Below are 21,491 nucleotides of genomic sequence, written 5' to 3'. Positions count from 1 at the left end.
TTATTGTTGTTATTATTATTATTTAAAGAGGTTCCTTAAGAACCTGCATGCCATTGTGTATTATTAACTTTTGTATGGTCATGACCTTCGTACCATGTTTATTTGTTTAAGTATAGTAAAGGTATCGACTTATTGGTAACTCTCAATACCGTCTTAAATTAATTTATCCTATAAAATCATCCCCTAGACAAACTGACTTTATCTTAATATTACCTACGCTTCCTGAAATGAGTAAGGTAGCGAGAAACCCGGATAGCCTAATCCTTTTTCCTTCGTACTTTTGTAGTGGATTGACATGTTAGTTAAATTTAATCTATTATTTCTTATGACCGTTACGCAATTCGCAACAAACTTGGGGTCCGTCCGGGATTTAATGTTAATTAAACTAAGAATTAAGTACTTATGAAGCTAAATTAAAAAAAATTAAAAAATCTCAATATATTCAGGGTGCCATATGTTACTTTTATTAGTTTGTTCGTTGATTGGTTGGTTTTCATTTTGGCATTTCCAGGATACTGTTGTAGATTAAAAATTTTGCAAGGAAGTTAATAGTATTTTATAATTGGTTTTATTGAACGTCTCTGGTCTCTATGCACCCTCTGCTAGATCGTAATTTTATTATTATTTTATGGTAAACTCGCCTAATGAGTGAAACGAATCCCTACTCTAGATTTAGCAAAGAAGACACATTATTGTGCCAGGAATCTCGCAGTGAGCTTTATAGAAATAGACAATTAGTTGATATGGCTTTCGTAGCGCGTAGTAACCCCTCTTCCAGGAATAATTCTCCTGTCAGATCTACAAGTCCGAATCAAATCGTAGGAAATAGACCTGTCACACCACCGGTCGCCTCTAGCAGCTTAACCAATGTTCCTTTAGTATCGGGAAACGTCTCCCAGGCTACCCCTAACCCTGTTATTACGACTACTACTAATACTCAGGTAACCGTTAGTAATACTAACCCCATTATGACTAGTAATAGTACTCAGAGTGGTACTAGCCCGAATGTTACCGTTACCCCTTCGGGTAGTGGGAATAACGCCCCAGGTACTAATCCGATACCTGGCGACGTATTAACTTTAATAATGGCCCAATTAAATCAACAAGCGGCCGAACAGCAAAGGCTTAATTTATTATTGACGCAATTATTAGGTGCTCAGACTCAAAATTCGAGTACCCCTGCGCCCCTATTATCTAACCCTCCGGCACCGCCACTATGCCCTAGTTCATCATCTAGCCAATCTTTGCTGGTCACAAATAATCTTTCAAACCAGATTCAAGCGACTACACCCCCACAAATTAATTCTAATCCACCCCCCCCTTGGGTGTCGCGAATAATTTGAATGTAGTTCCAAATAATGTTAGCGGGCAAGCCCCTTCGTTAACTCCCCAATCTCAAGGACCAACGGTAGTAAATGCTGGTTCAACACTGTAAAAAATTATTGTTGAAATTACGGCAATTTTACTGGCAGAAAATTACCAGGAAAGTTACCGTTAAATTACAGGTTTTTTTACCGTTAACATCAACATTAATTTTATCGTGAAACTTGCAATTAAAAACCTGATATATGTACAATTATAGTATAGTTAGTTTAACAGAAACGTTACTGTGGTGTCAACAGTAAATTGTACCTGATCTCTACTTTTATTTTAAAATAAAATGACGGTAAAGAAACCACAACGTTATTTTTCACATAAATCTTGCAATTTCATTTGTAAAGGTTAAAGTGTCTAATCCTTTACTATATATCCTCATTATTTCTATTAAAGGCCCAATATATATCATTTAAATGTGTATTTAACTTTCGGCTCACTCTAAACCGTAAAGACCTCCTCAAGGACAAGATGAATCAAGGCTAATTTTGCTTTAGCCCATGGAATTCTTAATTCATGGATCCACTTCGAACAACAGTTACTTAACAAATAACCGTTAACATCCATTGAAACTATGAAAGTTAAATTTTTCGTTTACCCTATATATAAATGCATTAAAGCTGAATTAAAACGTAAACACAAAATTTGAAATATTAATATCAAGAGATGTTCTTGGAATATTGAAATGAAACAGAGCTTTATAGCTACACAACTACTAAAAGAATCGTAATGTCGAAACATATTTAATAGATTTTCATTTAATATTCTGCATAAAGAAAATGTTTATGGTTTTGTTAGAGATCTTTTCATCCTACTCGCTTTATATTAACTTTAATACGCGTATAGTGTTTCGATTCAGATGCAATCTTCATTACTCGTTCTATATAAACTTTCAATCTTATCGTTCCGAAGAAAGAAGTTTATCTTAAATAATTAAATAAATATATCTTATATTAATTATTTTAATCGTCTGTATTTTAGATTAATTATAGTTAAGTCGATGCAAGAAACATCATTCCTAAAACTATTTTAAACATAGCTATGGTTAACGTTTGACCCCTAGCGAACACCTTTTTCAGAATTTTCGTGAATTTAGGGTATATAACGTGATCGATTCACAGTGAGGTATATAAAATGAGCCTAGCCGCTCGCCGAGTACATCTTAAACTTAACGACGTAGACGCAGTAGAAGCTAATGTCGCAGATTGGTGTCTATTTGGTATAGACGGAAGACTAGTGCATGGTGTTGTTGTTAGAATCCAATAAATATTTATTGGTATTGGGTTAAAGAGTTCGCCAGCAGTTGAAGTTATAACGGCTAGTTAACGATTGACGTTAAGTAAGATAAATATAGCGATGAAGTTAAGTTTTCCGAATTTCTGTGTACTGCGAATGCGGTCCGGAAATTGCGAACACGTTTGCTCCGATTTGCCAACTGCTAACGCGGTGACAGACTGACGGACGCAGAGATACGTCCAGTATAATACTTCTCCGTGACGTCATCGTCACTCGGAGAGGTAAAAATAAATTTTTAGATAAAAAGTTTTAGGAAAATGAAATTCTTCTTGAAAAATCTGAGATAAGTAATTTTATTGCAATGAATTTAAAGGAAATAAATCCAATACCAGTAAAATAAATTTCCCTAGATATGGAAAATTTCCCTCAATCTGGCATCACTGTATTACGCGGAAGAATGCTGGTTAATCCGATTTGTTACGCTTAGTTGTTGTCCAATGTCGTAAATTGTAATAATAGTAAATAATATCCTAACAGATAATAAAGGTGAACTTATTTGAATTTATTTCATTTGGGGTAGTACGAAACCCAATGCAAAGAATACCATTGTTGATATACTATTCCTAACCTAACAGCATCCTCACAGTTGATCACTGATAATTTATTGTTGATGTTACGATATTTCTAAACGACAATGTTTCTACTATTACTTAGTGTTGATTTTACAGTATTTTTAATCGACAGTATTTTTACTATTACTTTATTGTTGATGGTACGGTATTTTGAGATAACAGTAACTTTCTTGTTATTTATTGAACATTAACTGCTAAATGTACAGTTACTAAAATTATTACATTTTTACTGTTGCTTATAGTAAATATCCTGTTAATCCAACGGTAATATCTGGTATTGGATGTTACTTGTTGAAATTTTACGGTAATTCAACAGGAAGAAACAGTTATTTTTAACAGTGAATAGCAGGCGCCAACCAAGTTATGGCCCCTATCGTTTATTCAGCACCGTTGCCCCCTATGTCTTATTCAGGGAACCCGACTGATTCGGGCCCTAAAGAATTTTTGAAAAGAGCTAAGCAATTACGCTACGCTCATGATGTACCAGACCAATATTTTCTTCAAAAATTTGTAACTCCCGCTCTTCACGGCCCAGCATTTGATTATTTTATAGAAAATGAACCGTTTGAATCTTTTGCCCAATTTGAGGAGGGTTTGCGAGCAAAATTTGAAAGAAAAGGGCAAGACGAGATAATTAAAGGAAAAATTTATGATAAAAGGCAAAGCCCCTAGAAAGTGTCTCCGATTATGTCGAGAGCTTACAAAAATTATTTAATCAATTACACAAACCTATGAGGGAGGAAAAACAAATTAAAGTTATTCGATTTGGGCTAAGGGATAGTATCCAAAAACATTTAGTTGTTAAAGACAAGTATGTCAGTGTTCGTGAACTACTGGATGACGCAATGGGCGTCGAAAGAATTGTAAGAAGGGAAGGTCGCGAGCAAAGCGACTCTAACCCCCCTACCAGTAGAAGTTTAGCCCAGGGCAATAGTGGAAATTTCAATAGACCATCCCCTCAGGCGAACCATCGCTCTTCGCAGGGTCGCCCTAGTAGCTATAACGGCCGAACAATTCCTCCACCGGGAAGATCTATGAATTATAATGCAGGTCCCAATAATAATAGTAATAATTATCGGCAAAATAATTTTCAGAACCGTACAAATAATTCCAGTGGCCAAGTAAACAATCGCTCCCGTAATCCTAATGTTAATCGAGTGGCCCCTAATTCTGGTCCCTATTTTAACCCGAATGTCACTTGCCATGGTTGCGGAGAAGTCGGCCATGTGCGCCCCTATTGTCCGGTAATATTAAATGGTCAAACCCCGGTTTCGGGAAACGGAAATCGAGGCGACGTAGAAAGCGCCATCTCGGCAGCGTCTGCGCCGCCCTCTCAACAAATGTAAAATCTAAACAAACTAGCACGGGAAATGAACCATCAGGGCCCTCTGGTAAAAAGAATGTTTTGCCAGAAAACTGAAATTTCTTACACATATTTTTAGGCTCTGTCCCGTGCCTAGCTTTAATTGATAATGGTTCTACTCACACTTTAATTCGTACCGATTTAAAACCCCTATTAGAACAACAAGGTTTTGTAACTACCAACAAAAATTTTGCTTTAGCTCAGCCAGATTCCACCTTATTAGCCACGCAGGGTACCGTTAGGGTTCCATTTTGTATTCCCCGGAAACAAGTTAGTTTCGAAGCCGCTTATGTCTCCAACATTCCATACCAATGTATATTAGGTCGGGATTTCTTAGGAAATGTGGGTATGATTGTTGACTTCGGTCAAAATAATTTTTGGTATCCAGAAAGTAGTAAGGATAAAATCGATTTTGCCCCCATTTTTGGCAGTAAGGGCAGTATTTTTAGTTTGTCATCCACTCCCGATCTTAGTGCTCACATTGATGAAGAAGGCATAACAAAGGCCCTCGACGAAGCTCCATTAGACGCGGATAAGAAATCGACACTAAGTTCCTTAGTGAACCAATATAAATCCATATTTTCTTTAATACCCGGTAAAACCCATAAAGTTGAACATTATACAGACGTAGGTAATAGCTTACCTCTCGCTTCACCCCCTTATAGATACTCCCCTATAAAACGCTCCATTATAGATAAAATAATCGACGGAATGTTAATGTTAGACTTAATTGAGCCCTCCGATAGTCCGTGGGCCGCTCCGAGCGTTTTAATTTGTAAACCTCCTCGTGCTCCTCGCTTATGCCAGGACTACCGAAATTTAAATTCCGTTACTCGCAAAGACGCCTATCCTCTCCCTAGGATAGACGATATCCTCGAATCTCTCCATAAACCCAAATACATAACCACGTTGGATATGCGCAGTGGTTACTGGCAGGTCCCTTTACACGCGGCTCACCGCGATATTGCTTCTTTTGTTACCCACAGAGGTCTTTTTAGACCTAAAGTGTTAATGTTTGGACTGTCCAACGCCCCTGCTACTTTCCAACGTATGGTTAACAATATTTTCGGTGATTTGTTTAATTCCGGCGTATGCGCGTATCTAGATGATTTGATCATCGCTTCATCAGACTTCGAGACTCATATAAACACTCTCGGAAAAGTTTTTGAGCGTATTTTAAGTTCTGGTTTAACAGTTAAAGCATCCAAAACCCAATTTTGTAGACAGGAATGTCGGGTATTAGGCCATGTAGTTAGTTATGATGGTATAAAAGTAGACAGTGAGAAAACGGATTCGATAAGCAATTATCCGACCCCCAAAAATATTAAACAACTCCGTAGATTTCTTGGTATGGCGTCCTATTATAGAAGATTTATTAAAGATTTTTCAAAAATAGCCAGCCCTCTTAATTCTTTATTACACATTAATACTACCTGGAGTTGGGGAGAAGCCCAAGAATCCGCTTTCAATACTCTGAAACGTCATCTTACATCAGCCCCCATTCTTAGTTCGCCTGATTATAGATACCCTTTCGTTATCCACTGTGATGCGTCCAATGTTGGCGTGGGTGCAGTGTTATCACAAGTTATTGATGGCAGAAAGCATGTCATTCAATACGCGAGCAAATCACTTAATGACACTCAGAAAAAATATTCCACAACGGAAAAAGAGTGTTTAGCCATTAAGTTTGGAATAGACACGTTTCGACTTTACGTAGAAGGCACGAAATTTGATATTTATACTGATCATAGTGCGCTCAAATGGCTTCTCACCGCACCTGACCCTACGGGAAAGTTCGCAAGGTGGAACGCCCATTTGCAATATTTTAATTTTGATGTACACCATGTACCCGGGAAGAACAATGCTGTCGCTGATTTTCTATCCAGAATCCCAGAAGATTCTGATCCCCCATAACCTTAGTCCCGTAGGTCAAGTTTCGACCATTTCTGGCAGTAATCCTGATAGTCGCCCCGTTCTATATGATAATGCGGAGATTATTAGTGCCCAAATTAAAGACCCTAAATTAGGTCCATTGTTAATTTATTTAAGACAAGGTTATTTACCCGACAATAAAGAGTTGCGGGAATATATAGAAAAGGCAGCCCCCCGGTGCGACATTAGAAAAGACATTTTATACTACGACACTAAGAAGAATACCCACGGATGGGACTCTTACAAAATTTTGGTTCCCGATGCTTTGAAAGCACGGATTCTATATTTGAGTCACGACATTCCATCAGCCGGTCATTTTGGTGTAAGAAAAACAATAAAACGTATTCAGAGCCAGTTTACCTGGGAAGGACTCACGCTAGACGTGATGAAATACTGCAGCTCTTGTTCGGTTTGTCAAAAACACAAAAACCGAGACAATTACCTGCCGGTCTGATGAAGTGTAGTGACGTAACGGAGCCATTTCCACAATATCAATCGATTTAAAAGGCCCGTATTGCCGTAGTAAGCGGGGATATAAATATATCCTCGTGATCACCTGTCTCCTGACTAAATGGGTCGAAGTGTTTCCCCTCCGGTCAGCAACCACGAAACCCATCGTGAAACATTTAATTGATGATGTGTTTACACGTTTTGGATTACCATCTACGGTGGTTAGTGATAATGGTAAAGTTTTTGTTTCAAAGATTTTCGCCAGAGTTTTCGAAAACTTGGGTATAAAGCAACGCTATACGTCGTTGTACCACCCTCAAGAAAACCCTGTAGAAAGATCGAATCAAGTTTTAGGGACCATGATTGCCTCCTATGTCACAAATAATCACCAGGATTGGGATTTATATCTACAGCAATACGCTATGGCAATAAGGAGTGCAATTCATGAGTCCACGGGATTCAGTCCCGCTGAGTTAATGTTCGGCCCCGAAATTCGAACGGCCTGTAACGTAATTGCCCCTCAAAATCAGGGTGCGGATTTAGTTGATTGTGATGACGCCACTCAGTTCTATGGTTTCAACCTTTTTCCAAAAGTACAAAAAGCTTTGGAAATTGCGTACGATAACATCAAAAAGGCTCAAGTTAGGCAGAAAGCCAACTATGACAAACGCCATAGAGACTTTGAATTGGACGAAGGAGAATTAGTTCTTAAGCGAACCCATCACCTATCGAACGCAGCTTCCAATTTTGTTGGTAAGCTTGCGGAAAATTATGAAGGCCCTTATAAAATAGCTAAAAAGCTAAGCTCTAGGACTTATAAATTAGAGAATATGGAGACGAAAAAGTTACTCTTTGGAACGTACCATATTTCTCAGCTAAAACCTTTCAAAGAGCGTAAGGAATTAACCCTTCAGGATAGCGATTTTGATGCGTCTCTGGCAGTAACTAATGATAGTGAGCTAGACGACGAAACTTTTGTAGCGCTCCCTGCGGAATCCGTTAGTGATAAACCAGTGGATAATTTAGTATCCGATTTAACAAAGTCCCAAGCAGAATCTGACATAGATGAGCCGGTTGACGATTCGGAACCAATTTTTAAAGGTCGAGTGTTACGACCCAGGGATCCCGTAACTGGAAAGGTCATATCCAACGTGTGATTTCACGACCAGTTACTATATTAATTTTAAGCGCAATTTTGTTGTTATTTCGAAATAATTCTTTTTATATAGTGCACTTGTATATACTGAGATATCTCCAATGTTAATTTTTTGAATACACGCGTATAAACTAATGTTAATTTTTTAAATCCATACTCATAACTTAATGTAAATTTTTAATGTTTATACCCAACTAACGATTAGTTTTTCAATGTTCGTATTTTAAATTTTTCTATGAAACTAATGGTTAATTTGTCAATGTTAATATCAAACTACAAGTTAATTTATCAAGGTTACAATATCAGTTCGATCGAGGACGTTCGAAGCCAGTTTGGGGGGTATTGTAACGCTATTTCCTATTTCTAAGAATAAGCTTGTGGGCATGTCAATTCCACGAAAATATATAATTGTTACCTCCCTGCAAAATTCTATTCCGGATAGATTTTGTAGATAAACAAATTTCGGACTTTCTCGGCCAAAGAAGTTCGAAAACGCTCTTTCAAATCCCAACAGTCATAAACCCATATCCTTAAGTCATTAGTCCTTATCTTTCCCTTACTCAAAGCGAGAAGCGTTCTCCCTCCAGCTTCCCTCGAACGAATTTTGACAATCTTTCTTATTCATTTATTTCACTAAAAAGTATTGAGAGTTGCCTTTAAAGTACGTACCAGTAAAATAGAATTGGTAAATGCATTGTTGCTTATATGTATATATGTATATAGTACGGGTGCGCTTGGTCCGCCTAATTGGTAGCAGGACCAAGATAAAATCTATTCGGTGTGTGTGTGTGTGTGCGGGCGCGCTTTACCTATAGAAAGCTGAACTTTCTTGGAAAGGACAATCCGATCGGCGGTAAAGAAAAAGATGAAAGAGGAGCAAAGATGACTTCCTTTTTACCCATTAAGGGCATGGAAGTGGCGCCTTCAAAAAGAGACGACGATATTACTGTCGGGCGCGGGGTCCCAAAGACTTGAGGGAGAATATAAAACATAGAACAGAGAGACCCACGATTTTGAAGAGGAGAGCTGGTCTCTGGACGTCCCAGACTTAGGTCTAAATTTTATATCAACGAGATCGCGGAACCAACTTGAAAATGTTTCGGTTCGCTATGGAGTTTAGTTAAGAAAAACTCTTCTTCTCCCGCGCCGAATACCGCGCTTGAAAAGACTCTTAATTACTAAAAGAGCTCGGGCAATTAAAAACAATCGTCTGTAATTAAGACAACAGTGCCCCGGTACCACACGCGACGCACGCCGCCAAAGATGATCACGGCTCGCCAGCACACGTGACGTTGACTATTATTTATTTATTATATTATTTTATTACTTTTATTGTTGTTATTATTATTATTTAAAGAGGTTCCTTAAGAACCTGCATGCCATTGTGTATTATTAACTTTTGTATGGTCATGACCTTCGTACCATGTTTATTTGTTTAAGTATAGTAAAGGTATCGACTTATTGGTAACTCTCAATACCGTCTTAAATTAATTTATCCTATAAAATCATCCCCTAGACAAACTGACTTTATCTTAATATTACTTACGCTTCCTGAAATGAGTAAGGTAGCGAGAAACCCGGATAGCCTAATCCTTTTTCCTTCGTACTTTTGTAGTGGATTGACATGTTAGTTAAATTTAATCTATTATTTCTTATGACCGTTACGCAATTCGCAACAAACTTGGGGTCCGTCCGGGATTTAATGTTAATTAAACTAAGAATTAAGTACTTATGAAGCTAAATTAAAAAAAAATTAAAAAATCTCAATATATTCAGGGTGCCATATGTTACTTTTATTAGTTTGTTCGTTGATTGGTTGGTTTTCATTTTGGCATTTCCAGGATACTGTTGTAGATTAAAAATTTTGCAAGGAAGTTAATAGTATTTTATAATTGGTTTTATTGAACGTCTCTGGTCTCTATGCACCCTCTGCTAGATCGTAATTTTATTATTATTTTATGGTAAACTCGCCTAATGAGTGAAACGAATCTCTACTCTAGATTTAGCAAAGAAGACACATTATTGTGCCAGGAATCTCGCAGTGAGCGTTATAGAAATAGACAATTAGTTGATATGGCTTTCGTAGCGCGTAGTAACCCCTCTTCCAGGAATAATTCTCCTGTCAGATCTACAAGTCCGAATAAAATCGTAGGTAATAGACCTGTCACACCACCGGTCGCCTCTAGCAGCTTAACCAATGTTCCTTTAGTATCGGGAAACGTCTCCCAGGCTACCCCTAACCCTGTTATTACGACTACTACTAATACTCAGGTAACCGTTAGTAATACTAACCCTATTATGACTAGTAATAGTACTCAGAGTGGTACTAGCCCGAATGTTACCGTTACCCCTTCGGGTAGTGGGAATAACGCCCCAGGTACTAATCCGATACCTGGCGACGTATTAACTTTAATAATGGCCCAATTAAATCAACAAGTTTTTCGTGTTGACAGGGCATTCTTTCTTGTATGGTCCTCCAGGTCGCACTTCATGTTTTTCTGGTACGTGATAGATCCCGTACTCGTTTTGTTCCATGGGTACTTCCTCGGATACAATGTTATGAATGTCGAAGGCTTCGTATTCTTCCTCCTGGATGTCAGTGTGATTCGCTTGAGCATTGAATTTGGAACGATTGTTTCGGTTTCTGCACGCTCTTGACAAGTGACCTCTCTTTCGGCAATTGTGGCACGCAGAATCATTGTATTGGCAGTTGGCAGGTTCGTGTCCATGAGAATTACATCTGTAGCATTCTTTGCTGTCACTGCTGTATGACTTCATGGCATTATCTTGATTATTGAACCTTGTCTGTGGTCTTCTTGTCTTCTGAGGACATTTCTTCTTGGATAAGATGGATATGGCATTTACTTCATCGTTTTTCTCTGTGCTTCTATGATTCTTCATGGCACTGATGTTTTGCGTTGCCTGTTCCATAGCTTGAGCAATAGCAATAGCTTTAGCGAGCGTCAATTTATCTTCAGCTAAGAGAAGTTTTTGCAGTGACTCTTCTCGGCATCCACATACTAATCGGTCTCTAAGCATGTCATCCAGCGATCCACCATAGTTGCAAAAGTTCAGAGATATATTTAGCGATATAGTTTCTCCAGGTTGACGATCTCTCGAGTTGAACTTGAACCTCTCTACTATTTCGAATGGTATCGGGTTGAAGTAATAATTTAAGGCTTTGACTAATTCTGTGTAGGTTTTATCCGTTGGCTTGGCTGGTCCCACTATGTTGCGTAGTGTGGCGTATGTCGAAGCTCCGATGACCGTGAGCAACATCGCCTTCTTTTTACCTTCAGCTTCTATGTCGTTAGCAACGACGTATTGCCCCAGTCTTTCGGCATATAAGGTCCATGATTCCGTTTGTTCATTGAACGTTCCAAAATGAGCAGTGACTGACAGGTTTGAGGATTCGATGATTGTCTCTCGTTGTCTTTATGTCCTTCTCTCGTACTGGTGGTGATCTTCGTTGTAGATGCTGTTAGTCGTTGAACTGGAACCGTCTACGCGATCTCGTTAAAGCCATTTCGCCTCCTTCGCCATTTGTTGTGTTCTTGTGTGCCTACACATTACTAGTGACTAAGACTATGGTTTGATGTTGGTAAAAGAATTTAATGGTATATACAATGGATACAAGTCATAGTTGGTATAAAGCCTGCTTGGAACTCTCTGTAGTGTTATCGTAGCCGGGGTTTATATGCTAGCCGTTATAGCATAGATTGATAAGGTAGTAGGTCAGTTAGTTTTTTAGATTACAACATAACATACCCTTTACTTTTTTAAAGATATATTAATTTAAGTAACGGTGTCCAAAGCCAACCCGATAGCACCTATTTCCAAAGTTTTATATCCTAGCCTTCTTTTTCCTTATAAAGTTTAAATCCCTCTCCGACTAACACATGATTTCGAAAATGGAAAAGAAGTGTAACGCCATCATTCCACTCTTTCTTTAATGTTTTAGAGATAGTTGTACAACTTTAAGTAATGGTGCCCATATGCAACTCGATAACACGTATTTCTAACACTTTATACCCTATCCTCCTTAGGCTAAGGAAAATTGTTCCAAATTTCTCTCCGACTCACACCACTCCCGTAGTAGAGAGACTTTACGGAAGCAAGAGCCTAGCGACATTTTGCTGTCATAAGGTGGTATGTGAGAAACCCTCACTTTCGTGTTAGTTATGAACTCCTGATAAAAATGTAATACTTCAACAAAAATAAGCATTACGATTACGACATCTAATAAACAAGTGGGGTAGATTCAATATTGGTCGTCCTTGACAGTTAGTTCAGTATGATATTAATTGCATAGCCATAATGTATCAAATTGATCTTCAAATGCATAACGCAAGTCATCTTGAGACCTGAAAAGATTCGACTTCATTCAAAACGCATAGGAAATGCCTATTGTTATTGGTTTTCTACCCCATATATTCTAATTCAAATAACCACACCTGACCTAACCAAAGACAATTGAGACCAAATCAACAAAACCAACCTACTCTTACCCAATACCGTTGGAGTTCAAATAACTCAAAACATCCCAACCTAACCTCACCTGATCTAATACTAATAGGTCTATAATGAACCAACCTAACCTCACCTGATCTAATACTATTAGGGTTGAATTGACCCAATGAAAAGTTACAATCTGTTTAAAGTAACGCTAAAATGATAGAAGCTGCAATCAAAATGCTCTCAAATTTTGAAAAGCCGTTTTGGAAAAGCTCTTATGATAAAACGCTCCATACATACGATACTTTCAGAACAATCACAGATCCTACGAACCAGTAATCCTGTAGCAAAAGTTCCATTAGTTTTCAAAATTACTTAAACTAAATGGCATAATGAAATCCTTCATAATATTTTATTGGAAAACCTTTTATCAACCAACGAAGGATAACAAACATACTCCAGTAAAAAAAAATTCTAAACGCCCTAGTTTAATAAAAATGTTTTTAAGCTTGTTTTGAAACTCTTGGGGTTATCATTAATTTATTTACTAACATCAACAACAATGTCTAGAGTTACCCTGTTATTAACTGTCAAAAAGCGATAGATGAGCCATATTTTCGCGCCAGTCGATGGACGTTTATTTTATAACCAATAAAAACCAAACTTTGGTATTTGGGCGTGCCTTTAGGTTTCTAGTAGCAGACGACATAGCCAGCTCGAACATTACACTCATGTACGCAAGCTACTCGTGGGATATATTTTCCGAACAGCTAGTGTCCGTGGCGCACTATTCTTGTTGGCTATGCTAACACTAAATAGCTCCTTCTATCGCCGAGTAAAAGGCAAATTAGGGAAAGACTGATAGCTATTAATTTTAGAAAATAAATTAATTGGGTTATTAAATATATCTAATGTATAAAATATGATATCGATATCATGGTTGGACCCTGGGCTCCCAACCAATACACCGCAGTGTCTTTCCGTATGCTACCTCCATATCTTATTACATCATACCTGACCCTAGCATCCATGTCATCCGGTATACCTGGAGGTTTTTTCTCATTCGTCTTTACGTTTGAAAAAGAGGTATTTTATGAGAATAAGTATTTTTTAATAATGAAATTATTATTTTATTACTATTTTGTTCGAAGTTGATTATTGTAAGCGTGAGCATGTGATCAATTCTTTAGTACAAGCCGAATCTATTAGCGTCCGTGAACGCGGATCGAGTGGGCTATGTTATTAGTAAGGCTCTTAGCAATTACGAAATTTAAGGGATTTAATGGTGAATTATGATTGGTTTTGAACGGCGGTTAAGTTTAAAAAGGCTTATAAAGGATATTACGGAATACATACCCGTTCTTGGAATGAGCAAACTCAGATGTTTTAACGGGGTAAAGGGTTTCCAAATCTCACCGTGGAATATTTTAAATTAAAAGGTCTTCATGGAGAAAAACGCAGTTTGTGAATCTTTCCGTTACAGTTTCTTTCTCTACTTGATTATGTTGTGCTGAAATTTACTTAAATATTTTTTTTTTACACGACATACAAGTGCAGACAAAAAGGCACTGTATACACGTTACGTGACTGTCCAGGCAGAGTAATTGTATTTATCCTGCTGCAGTAGTAAAATTCTTAGGAATAGAACATTATGTGTCACATATACACTCCACAGGATAGCTGAGGTTTTCATACGTTTTTTGGGCAATCATACTTTTACCCTAAGCATCACTGGGCAACTCACAAATTTATGCATTCCAAATGCTTGAGAATTCCTGGTACACTTTGACACATATTTTTAACACAGCCAGATTCAGTAAAAGGCAGCCTGAGTTTCTCAAATATGCCTGCTAACTTTCACTTAAGAGCAAAAACGTATATCGTAATAGGTTTAGCTACTTGAGGGTGCTTATGTTAAAACTAGTGTTTAAACCTGTCTTCGGCTCTCAAGGGAGGTAGTTTTCAGCAGAACTACACTATAAGGTTGTGGCTAGAATCAAATCAGGGAGAAAACGTTCTGGGCTTTCGGAGTATTTTCTTTATACAGTCTACAGCAGCGTGCGAAATAAGCGGGTGGCACAGGGCAAATGACCAGTTTAAAAATTTCCTGGTCCAGTTTAATAATTAAATCGGAGGGGGGTCACAAAATTCAAGGTTAACCAGAGCCCGGACATTAACTCAAATTTATAATTATCCACTTCTTCAGTTTAGCAGACTACTTGCCTTGGTCAATGGTCATGAACCAGTTTATTTATTCCAGCCAGGGGGGGGGGTCGCCGGCTTAATGTCCTGTTTAAAAAAATCCTTATTTCACACCCTGGTCTACAGGTCAAATCAATTAGAAGGTAATAATTTTTAGGTGTTATCTTGATATAGGCAGAATAACGGGAATACCTTTTGGAGCTTCGATACTTTTTTCACATATTTTCTTCATAGATACCATAGTAAGTTAGGGAGAATGTTTGGGCGTTTTAGGATTTTGAACATGATTTTTGGGGTTTCAGAAAATACCTCACCGAATTTACCCTTCTACTTCACCAGAAATTAGGATACAAACATTGGAAGGAAAAACAATTGAACATCCGCCTAGGGATTTTATGCATACTACGTAGAGGAATTACACATAACAGGGGTTATTATACAAATAATGTATTTGACGCGTTCAATTTTCATAAAAAATCGAGGATGAAATATTTGTTTGAAAGAATCACACGCCGAATGCCTAACATAGAAAGTTGGCCCTTCGGTGTTATATAATTTCCTGGTTAATATGATTATCTATTGTTTTTCTAACTTGATAAATAAATTATAAAAGCTAATATTGTACTTCGTTCGGTTTTGTCAAAGAGTATGCCGCCTCTGCTTTAACTGAGTTAACTATTAAATTAATAGATATGGTATGGAATACTGCTATCCATGATAGCACTATCTTTGTACGCCACAGTCTCGGAGTTTCTGATGAACAATTTGTTACGCAAAAATACATCAAAGACGTTTTGGGATATCTTAAGTTTCTACAACTGGACGTTTGTAGCGTCATTCTTTTCCGAAGGTGCGTATACCACTCTGTCTTTCCTAGAATTTCAATATATTTAAAAATTAATATATTTAAAATTGCAAAAGTTGTTGTGACTTGCAGTCGATAAAGACAATAATAAATTAATACATTACGTTGAGAATGAGCAACTCAATTACATGTTGATTTCTTGGATAATAAATTAAAAGAATTGGTAGCAAAATTACTGCAGTGAGACAACGGTATTTAGTAAGAAATCAAAAAATAATTCAGTCATATCGCACTCATATTGGCAAAGTGTTTAACTAGTACAGTAAATTGAAGAACCTCTTAGCTCTTGGGCTTCATTGTGAAGTAATATAGAAAATGATTCTCAACTTTCCGTTAATTCTAGGGTCACCACGGTCACCTGATACGTCAAGGGGGCGACTAATTCTTTCAACTTGGTTGCTGAAAATGCTAGTTCTCGTAAACTCTTTTTCTGGTCAGTTTAAAGCTTTGCTTATGGTGTCTGGAAAAGAAGATATGATTACCGGTATCGAAGACTTAGCAAAACGAATAGAAATTGTTCCGCATTTTCCTGATTATCATCTATTCTACCAATGTTTTCAAGTGAGTAGTTTTATACATTTTTTGTAATAGGGTACATAATAGGGATGAACCGGTACCGATACCATATCGGTATCGGCACCGATACTCGGGGTTTCCCGATAGTATCGGATCGGTTGGTTTAATATGATACTAAACCGATACTCGTTTAAAATGCGTTATATGGCGCAACATGACATTTCTATGAATGTCAATCGTGATGAGTTCTCATTTATATAAAAAGTACCTGAATATAGTTTATCTAATAACTAATAAGCGACAATAGCTATAAAACTGTTGATAAAAATAAAAATAAATATTTTATATCACCATATTTTGAAATGACAAAAAAAAACTAAAAGTTAGTTTCGCAAATATTTTGAATGAATTTCACTTTATACTTTCAATAATTCAATAATAAATTACTAAAAATTAGTAGAAGTATAAGGATAAAGTGCCTCTCAGCATATACTAGTTAAAAAAGACAAGCCGTAATATTATTTTTGAAGTACACCTCTAAACATTGTACTTAGTATTATAATTCATGAAATTACTCTATAATTATTTCCTAGTATTTTTAATACATATGTAAATGGCACTGTACTACTAAAAATATCGGTATCGGTTGAAGTATCGGATTTTGGATCATAGTGAGTAAATATCGGTATCGGTTCATGTTTGCACCGGTATCGAGTTAAAGACCGACTTCCAGCGACAAGGGTTCTAGCGAACTGAAAACTGAGCATCGAGACTAACAATGAAGCGACCGTGCTGATTTTCGAAGCCCCGCTGGGTCAAAAGTTGGATGGGTTCTAGCGAACTGAAGATGAACAATAGAAATCCTTTTAAATTTATTTCCTCTCGAATCCCCTGAAGGAAATTCTCTATTGCGTATCTTCAGTTCGCTAGAACCACATTTCACGGCTTTCAGTTAGCTAGAATCCTTTCATCTTTTACCCCAGTGGGGATTCGAAAATCAGCACGGTCGCTCCATTGTTAGTCTCGATGCTCGGTTTTCAGTTCGCTTGAACCCTTTACGTTGGAAGTCGGCCTTTAAGCCTGGTATCGGCCATCTCTAGTATTAGATATAACCACACCCAGCTTAAAACAGGAAAGGAAAAAAACACACTAACTTATATGGAGAAAATTTAAAATTATGCAGCAAGATGGTTTCGGGTTCAATTCGGGATAGAGGCACCGTGTGAAACGCTTGTAAAAAAACCCAGACAATGTGCAGTTTTTACCTCTCCGAGTGACGATGACGTCACGGAGAGGTATTACACTGGACTTGTGGGTGTGTCTGTCTGTCACACCCCACGTGACCGCGTTCGCAATTTGCGTATCGGAGCAAACAAATACCCGATTTCCGGAACGCGTTCGCGGTTCACGGAAATTTGGCCATTCATCTGCCAACACCTGTCTTTACTAACTGGCTTCTAAGGACCACAATCTGCTAGTCTTTGTCCATCCCACATGGGCACTAGCCTGTACTTGCTGGCTCGTAAGCACCACCATCTTCTGTTCTTCGTCAATCCCACTTTGACACCAGCTTCTATGCACCACCATCTTCTGTTCTTCGTCAATCCCACTTTGACACCAGCTTCTATGCACCACCATCTTCTGTTCTTAATCAATCCCACATTGACACCAGCTTCTATGCACCACCATCTTCAGGTCTTTGTCCATTCCGGCTTCTTCTCCATCGTTATCGTTCGGTTTTAAGATATACGCGGCGATCGGCTAGGGTTAAGAGAAACGGTATGCTATCGATTGGGCGTGTTATCAAAACAGCATTGTCCAAAACGGCTTTTTCATAAACGCGTTTGCCATTATAGCCATTTCTCGTTTTAGCGCATTTTGATTACAGCGTTTATATCTTGAGCGTTGTTTCGTACGCCTTTTCCAAAATATTGTCGTTTATCTTCATTGACTTCCCAAAATAATATCCCTTTTCCAAAAAATTATATTTTATATTTACTTCCGATATAACATTACTCCTTTTTGCATAATATTGTTCTTTGTTCTATATACTTAATATAATTAAGATTTCCCTCCCTATCAACTACAGTTTGGGCGGAAACAGCAACCGCTGTTTTGGGAAATAACGCTGTATTGAGAAACGCGGAAACTGCAACCGCGGTTTTGCTTCCACCCAGTTTTGCAAACCGCTGTTTCGGGAACCGCTTTATTCCAAAACACTCTTTGGAAAACCGCTCAACTACCCGTGAACCACGAGAAACGTCTAGCCTCCCCAGGGCAGGGCTTCTACCATGGGTTCACGCGAATGCGTTTTTATCTATTATCATATTGGAAACGAATCGTATATATACCCCAAAATTTGAAGAAAGCGGGCAAGAGGGGTACCCTTCACTTTAAACGTCAATATTAGAAAAGTTTCAAAAGATAATAGGAATAACTTTATTTTAAACGATTTAACTATTATTAATGTTAATTATTGAAGATTAAAATAATTAAAAATAATTATATTTAATAAGTTCAGCTAGCTACTTGGACCAAGTCATCTTGCGACTTATTGCCACTTATCTAACGCCTTTACAATGCATAGAGGGGTGGTGGCTAGCCCCTATGCCACAGCTAACCGACAGCGCCCTATACTAACTATTACCGTTAACCTCTGCAAGTTTTGATGGAAAGGAGAAACCGGGTTAGACCGCGGAGGAAAACTCCTTTAACAAGCGAGGAGAGAACTTACAAACTCTACGCAGAAGGATTTCTTCCCAGATTTTTCACCCGGTGCCACAGTCCGGGATCGAACCCAGGATCCTCTTGCTGCGAGGCGAAAGCGCTAACCGCTACGCCACCCCACCTCACAATTAGTAAGATAAACTATTATTTCTATGTAATGACACAAGTGAGAGTTTATATAGAACCAGTAATGAAGATTGCATCCGAATCGAAACACTACACGCACGAATCGAAACACTACACGCATATCAAAGTTAATATAAAGCGAGTAGGATGATAAGATCTCTTACAAAACGATAACATTTCCTTTTTGCAGAATATTAAATGGAAATATTTTAAATATTTTTCGGCATTACGATTCTTTTAGTAGTTGTGTATTCCAAGTACATCTTTTATATTAACATTTCAAATTTGGTGTTTACTTTTTAATTCAGCTTTACTACATTTATATATAGTGTAAACGCAACTTTTAATTTCACTACATAATATGGATTTTAATACTTCGTCTCTATAAGTGTTGAAGCGATTGGGTCTATGAAATAAGAAACCCTAGATTTAAACCAGAATTGACCTTGTTTCGTGTCCTCTTTCAAGAGGTGTTAACGGTTCAGAGTGAGCCGAAAGTTAAATACACACTTAAGTGATAGATATTAGGTCCTCATTAGAATTATGAGAATACACGGGGAAATGTTAAACGATTAAACATTTACAAATGACCTTCGCCATATCCTGCCAATTTGAGCTACGTATTTCCGGTTTTTCTCATTGGCTGGTGGACCCATGGACGAAGTAATACTGAAGGACCAATGGCAGCCCATTACTAAGCGACTTAACAACCAATGTATAGCTTACTTCCCTCTTTTCAGCCCCAACATGGAGGGTGTTATGAAAATGCGGAGTCAAATCCCGGAAAACGCTAGCGCCATCTAGACAAAATAAGACGTTAGCTGCTTCCCTCGTTAGAACGTTGATTCTCCCTCTGTCCGGTTTGCTACTATCTGCCGCTAGGTGGCGAATTAACAAGTATTTTTCAACTCTCTCCCTCTGCCATCCGTCCTTCAGTATTGGATCGTCCATGGTGGACTTGTGTTTGGAAAGTAAATTCGTCTCGACTCGGAGAGGTTTATTTTGGTTTCCCAACTTGTTAAATAATACTATTCGCACATTTTAAAGAGGTTTCCCTCACTGTGTTTTCAGTCTTCCCTCCATTAAACGTTGCTGAGTTTGAAGGGAGGATGAAATGGAAAATCAAGTGATTTTTTAACGATTCTTCAACTAGTTATAAGAGCATTCTACATAATGAAACATCCAAGAAATAACACCGAATGATATTAATATTACAATTAGTTTGAAATTTCAAGGATAATTTTAAGTCAGTACCTCCGACCAATCTACTAACATATTTCTCGTGGGACGCGAGATTTGATAGAATTTGCGCGCGATATGACAATCGTGGCGCGAGGCACGGAGCGTACCACGAGAATTTTGTCAACAAAAAGGCAGGGAGTTACGTGATTGCTCGGTAGTACTTATTTAAAATGAGCCATGAAATTTCAAACTAATTGTATTTTAATATCATTCGGTGTTATTATTATTAGAAGAATCGGCAAAAAATCACTTGATTTTCTTTTCACCCTCCCTTTAACGGTAATAGGCCACATTCGGTCAACTGTGGCATTAAAGGCTAGCATACGCTGTAAAGGCACCCACATGTAAAATAGCTACAGGCTTGGTGTAGTTAACTCTTCAAAAACAATGCTTAGTTTATTTTCTTGAAATTATGAGTTTAATATGAGCAATTTAAAAAATAAAACCCTGATATTGGGCGATAACGAAATGGTAGAAATACCAATCTGCTTGTTTCTGGTTTACATTTTAAATTTTGTTAAGTCTATATCCTCAAAAAGTTTAAAATTATCAACTTCAACCTTTAAACTATCTTTGAGAAAGAAGATATATTTAAAATGCAATTATTAAAGTGGACCAATGTTCACTCTGCGCCCTGCTGGCGCTGTTGTACAAATATTTAAACTATTATCGCTCAACAGGTAACGTGAGTAATTATATCAACAAATGCTTATTCTATTTAGAAAACGAATATTCCGGCGTATAAAAAGGTTTGGGAAAACATCGTTCATCACGGGGTTTCAAAAGCAGCATTCAAAGTACAGGAGTTTGACAAACCCTACCTTTTTCAACGAGTTAAAGATGGCAAGGCTGTGATTGTAATCGAACAAACAACAATGAAGATTAATTTTGCCAAAAACTGTCGAAATCTGAAAGGAAACCGTGAATTTTATTTCTGGATGAAATTTGTGGCTGGTTTTAATTACAAGAATTATTTTTCAAAAATAACCGGTTTTATGCATTACTAAAATTTTGCCCTTATAAAGAGAAATAATTGTTTTTCATAAAACATAATCATGAAATTTTTGTGAAATAATTAAACCCAATAAATTCTGGTGTGCTTGTTCTTTGCGAACCGTAGTTACAAAAATTTGATTGTTTACAAAAGAATATTTTCTATTTGGCTAAAACAGTTCTTTGGCGTTTTTCTATATTTACAGAATTCGTTAGATGATT

The 21,491-nt window shown here is 37.5% G+C and overlaps 2 protein-coding genes across 2 annotated transcripts; one reads left to right on the top strand and one right to left on the bottom strand.

Annotated features, from left to right (window-relative positions):
- The first annotated feature begins 8,400 nt into the window (after nt 1–8,400).
- Nucleotides 8,401–21,390, top strand: LOC149620793 (glutamate receptor ionotropic, kainate 2-like). Its single transcript, XM_089855085.1, has 4 exons — nt 8,401–9,429; nt 15,491–15,650; nt 16,009–16,226; nt 20,999–21,390. Exons 2-4 carry the CDS (start codon nt 15,515–15,517, stop codon nt 21,281–21,283), a joined length of 639 nt encoding a protein of 212 aa, XP_089711211.1. The 5' UTR covers nt 8,401–9,429; nt 15,491–15,514; the 3' UTR covers nt 21,284–21,390.
- Nucleotides 10,568–11,422, bottom strand: LOC149620794 (uncharacterized). The gene has a single exon (XM_089854609.1). The coding sequence runs from the start codon at nt 11,420–11,422 to the stop codon at nt 10,568–10,570; it is 855 nt and encodes a 284-aa protein (XP_089710735.1).
- Nucleotides 21,391–21,491: the final 101 nt, after the last annotated feature.

The sequence above is a fragment of the Phalangium opilio genome, unplaced genomic scaffold, assembly GCF_054372755.1.
Source record: "Phalangium opilio isolate 3A_F unplaced genomic scaffold, DU_Popi_V2 ptg000209l_1, whole genome shotgun sequence".
Classification (NCBI taxonomy): domain Eukaryota; kingdom Metazoa; phylum Arthropoda; class Arachnida; order Opiliones; family Phalangiidae; genus Phalangium; species Phalangium opilio.
Note: the sequence above shows the minus strand (reverse complement) of the source record. Positions and strands in the feature narration are given on the sequence as shown.

Bases quoted from the DNA above. Each gene is read 5' to 3' on its own strand.
- LOC149620794 (XM_089854609.1), bottom strand. From the start codon at position 11,422: ATGTTGCTCACGGTCATCGGAGCTTCGACATACGCCACACTACGCAAC.
- LOC149620793 (XM_089855085.1), top strand. From the start codon at position 15,515: ATGATAGCACTATCTTTGTACGCCACAGTCTCGGAGTTTCTGATGAAC. The intron at 15,651-16,008 runs GTGCGTATACCA...CGTTAATTCTAG, and splicing joins AGCGTCATTCTTTTCCGAAG to GGTCACCACGGTCACCTGAT. The intron at 16,227-20,998 runs GTGAGTAGTTTT...TATTCTATTTAG, and splicing joins TATTCTACCAATGTTTTCAA to AAAACGAATATTCCGGCGTA.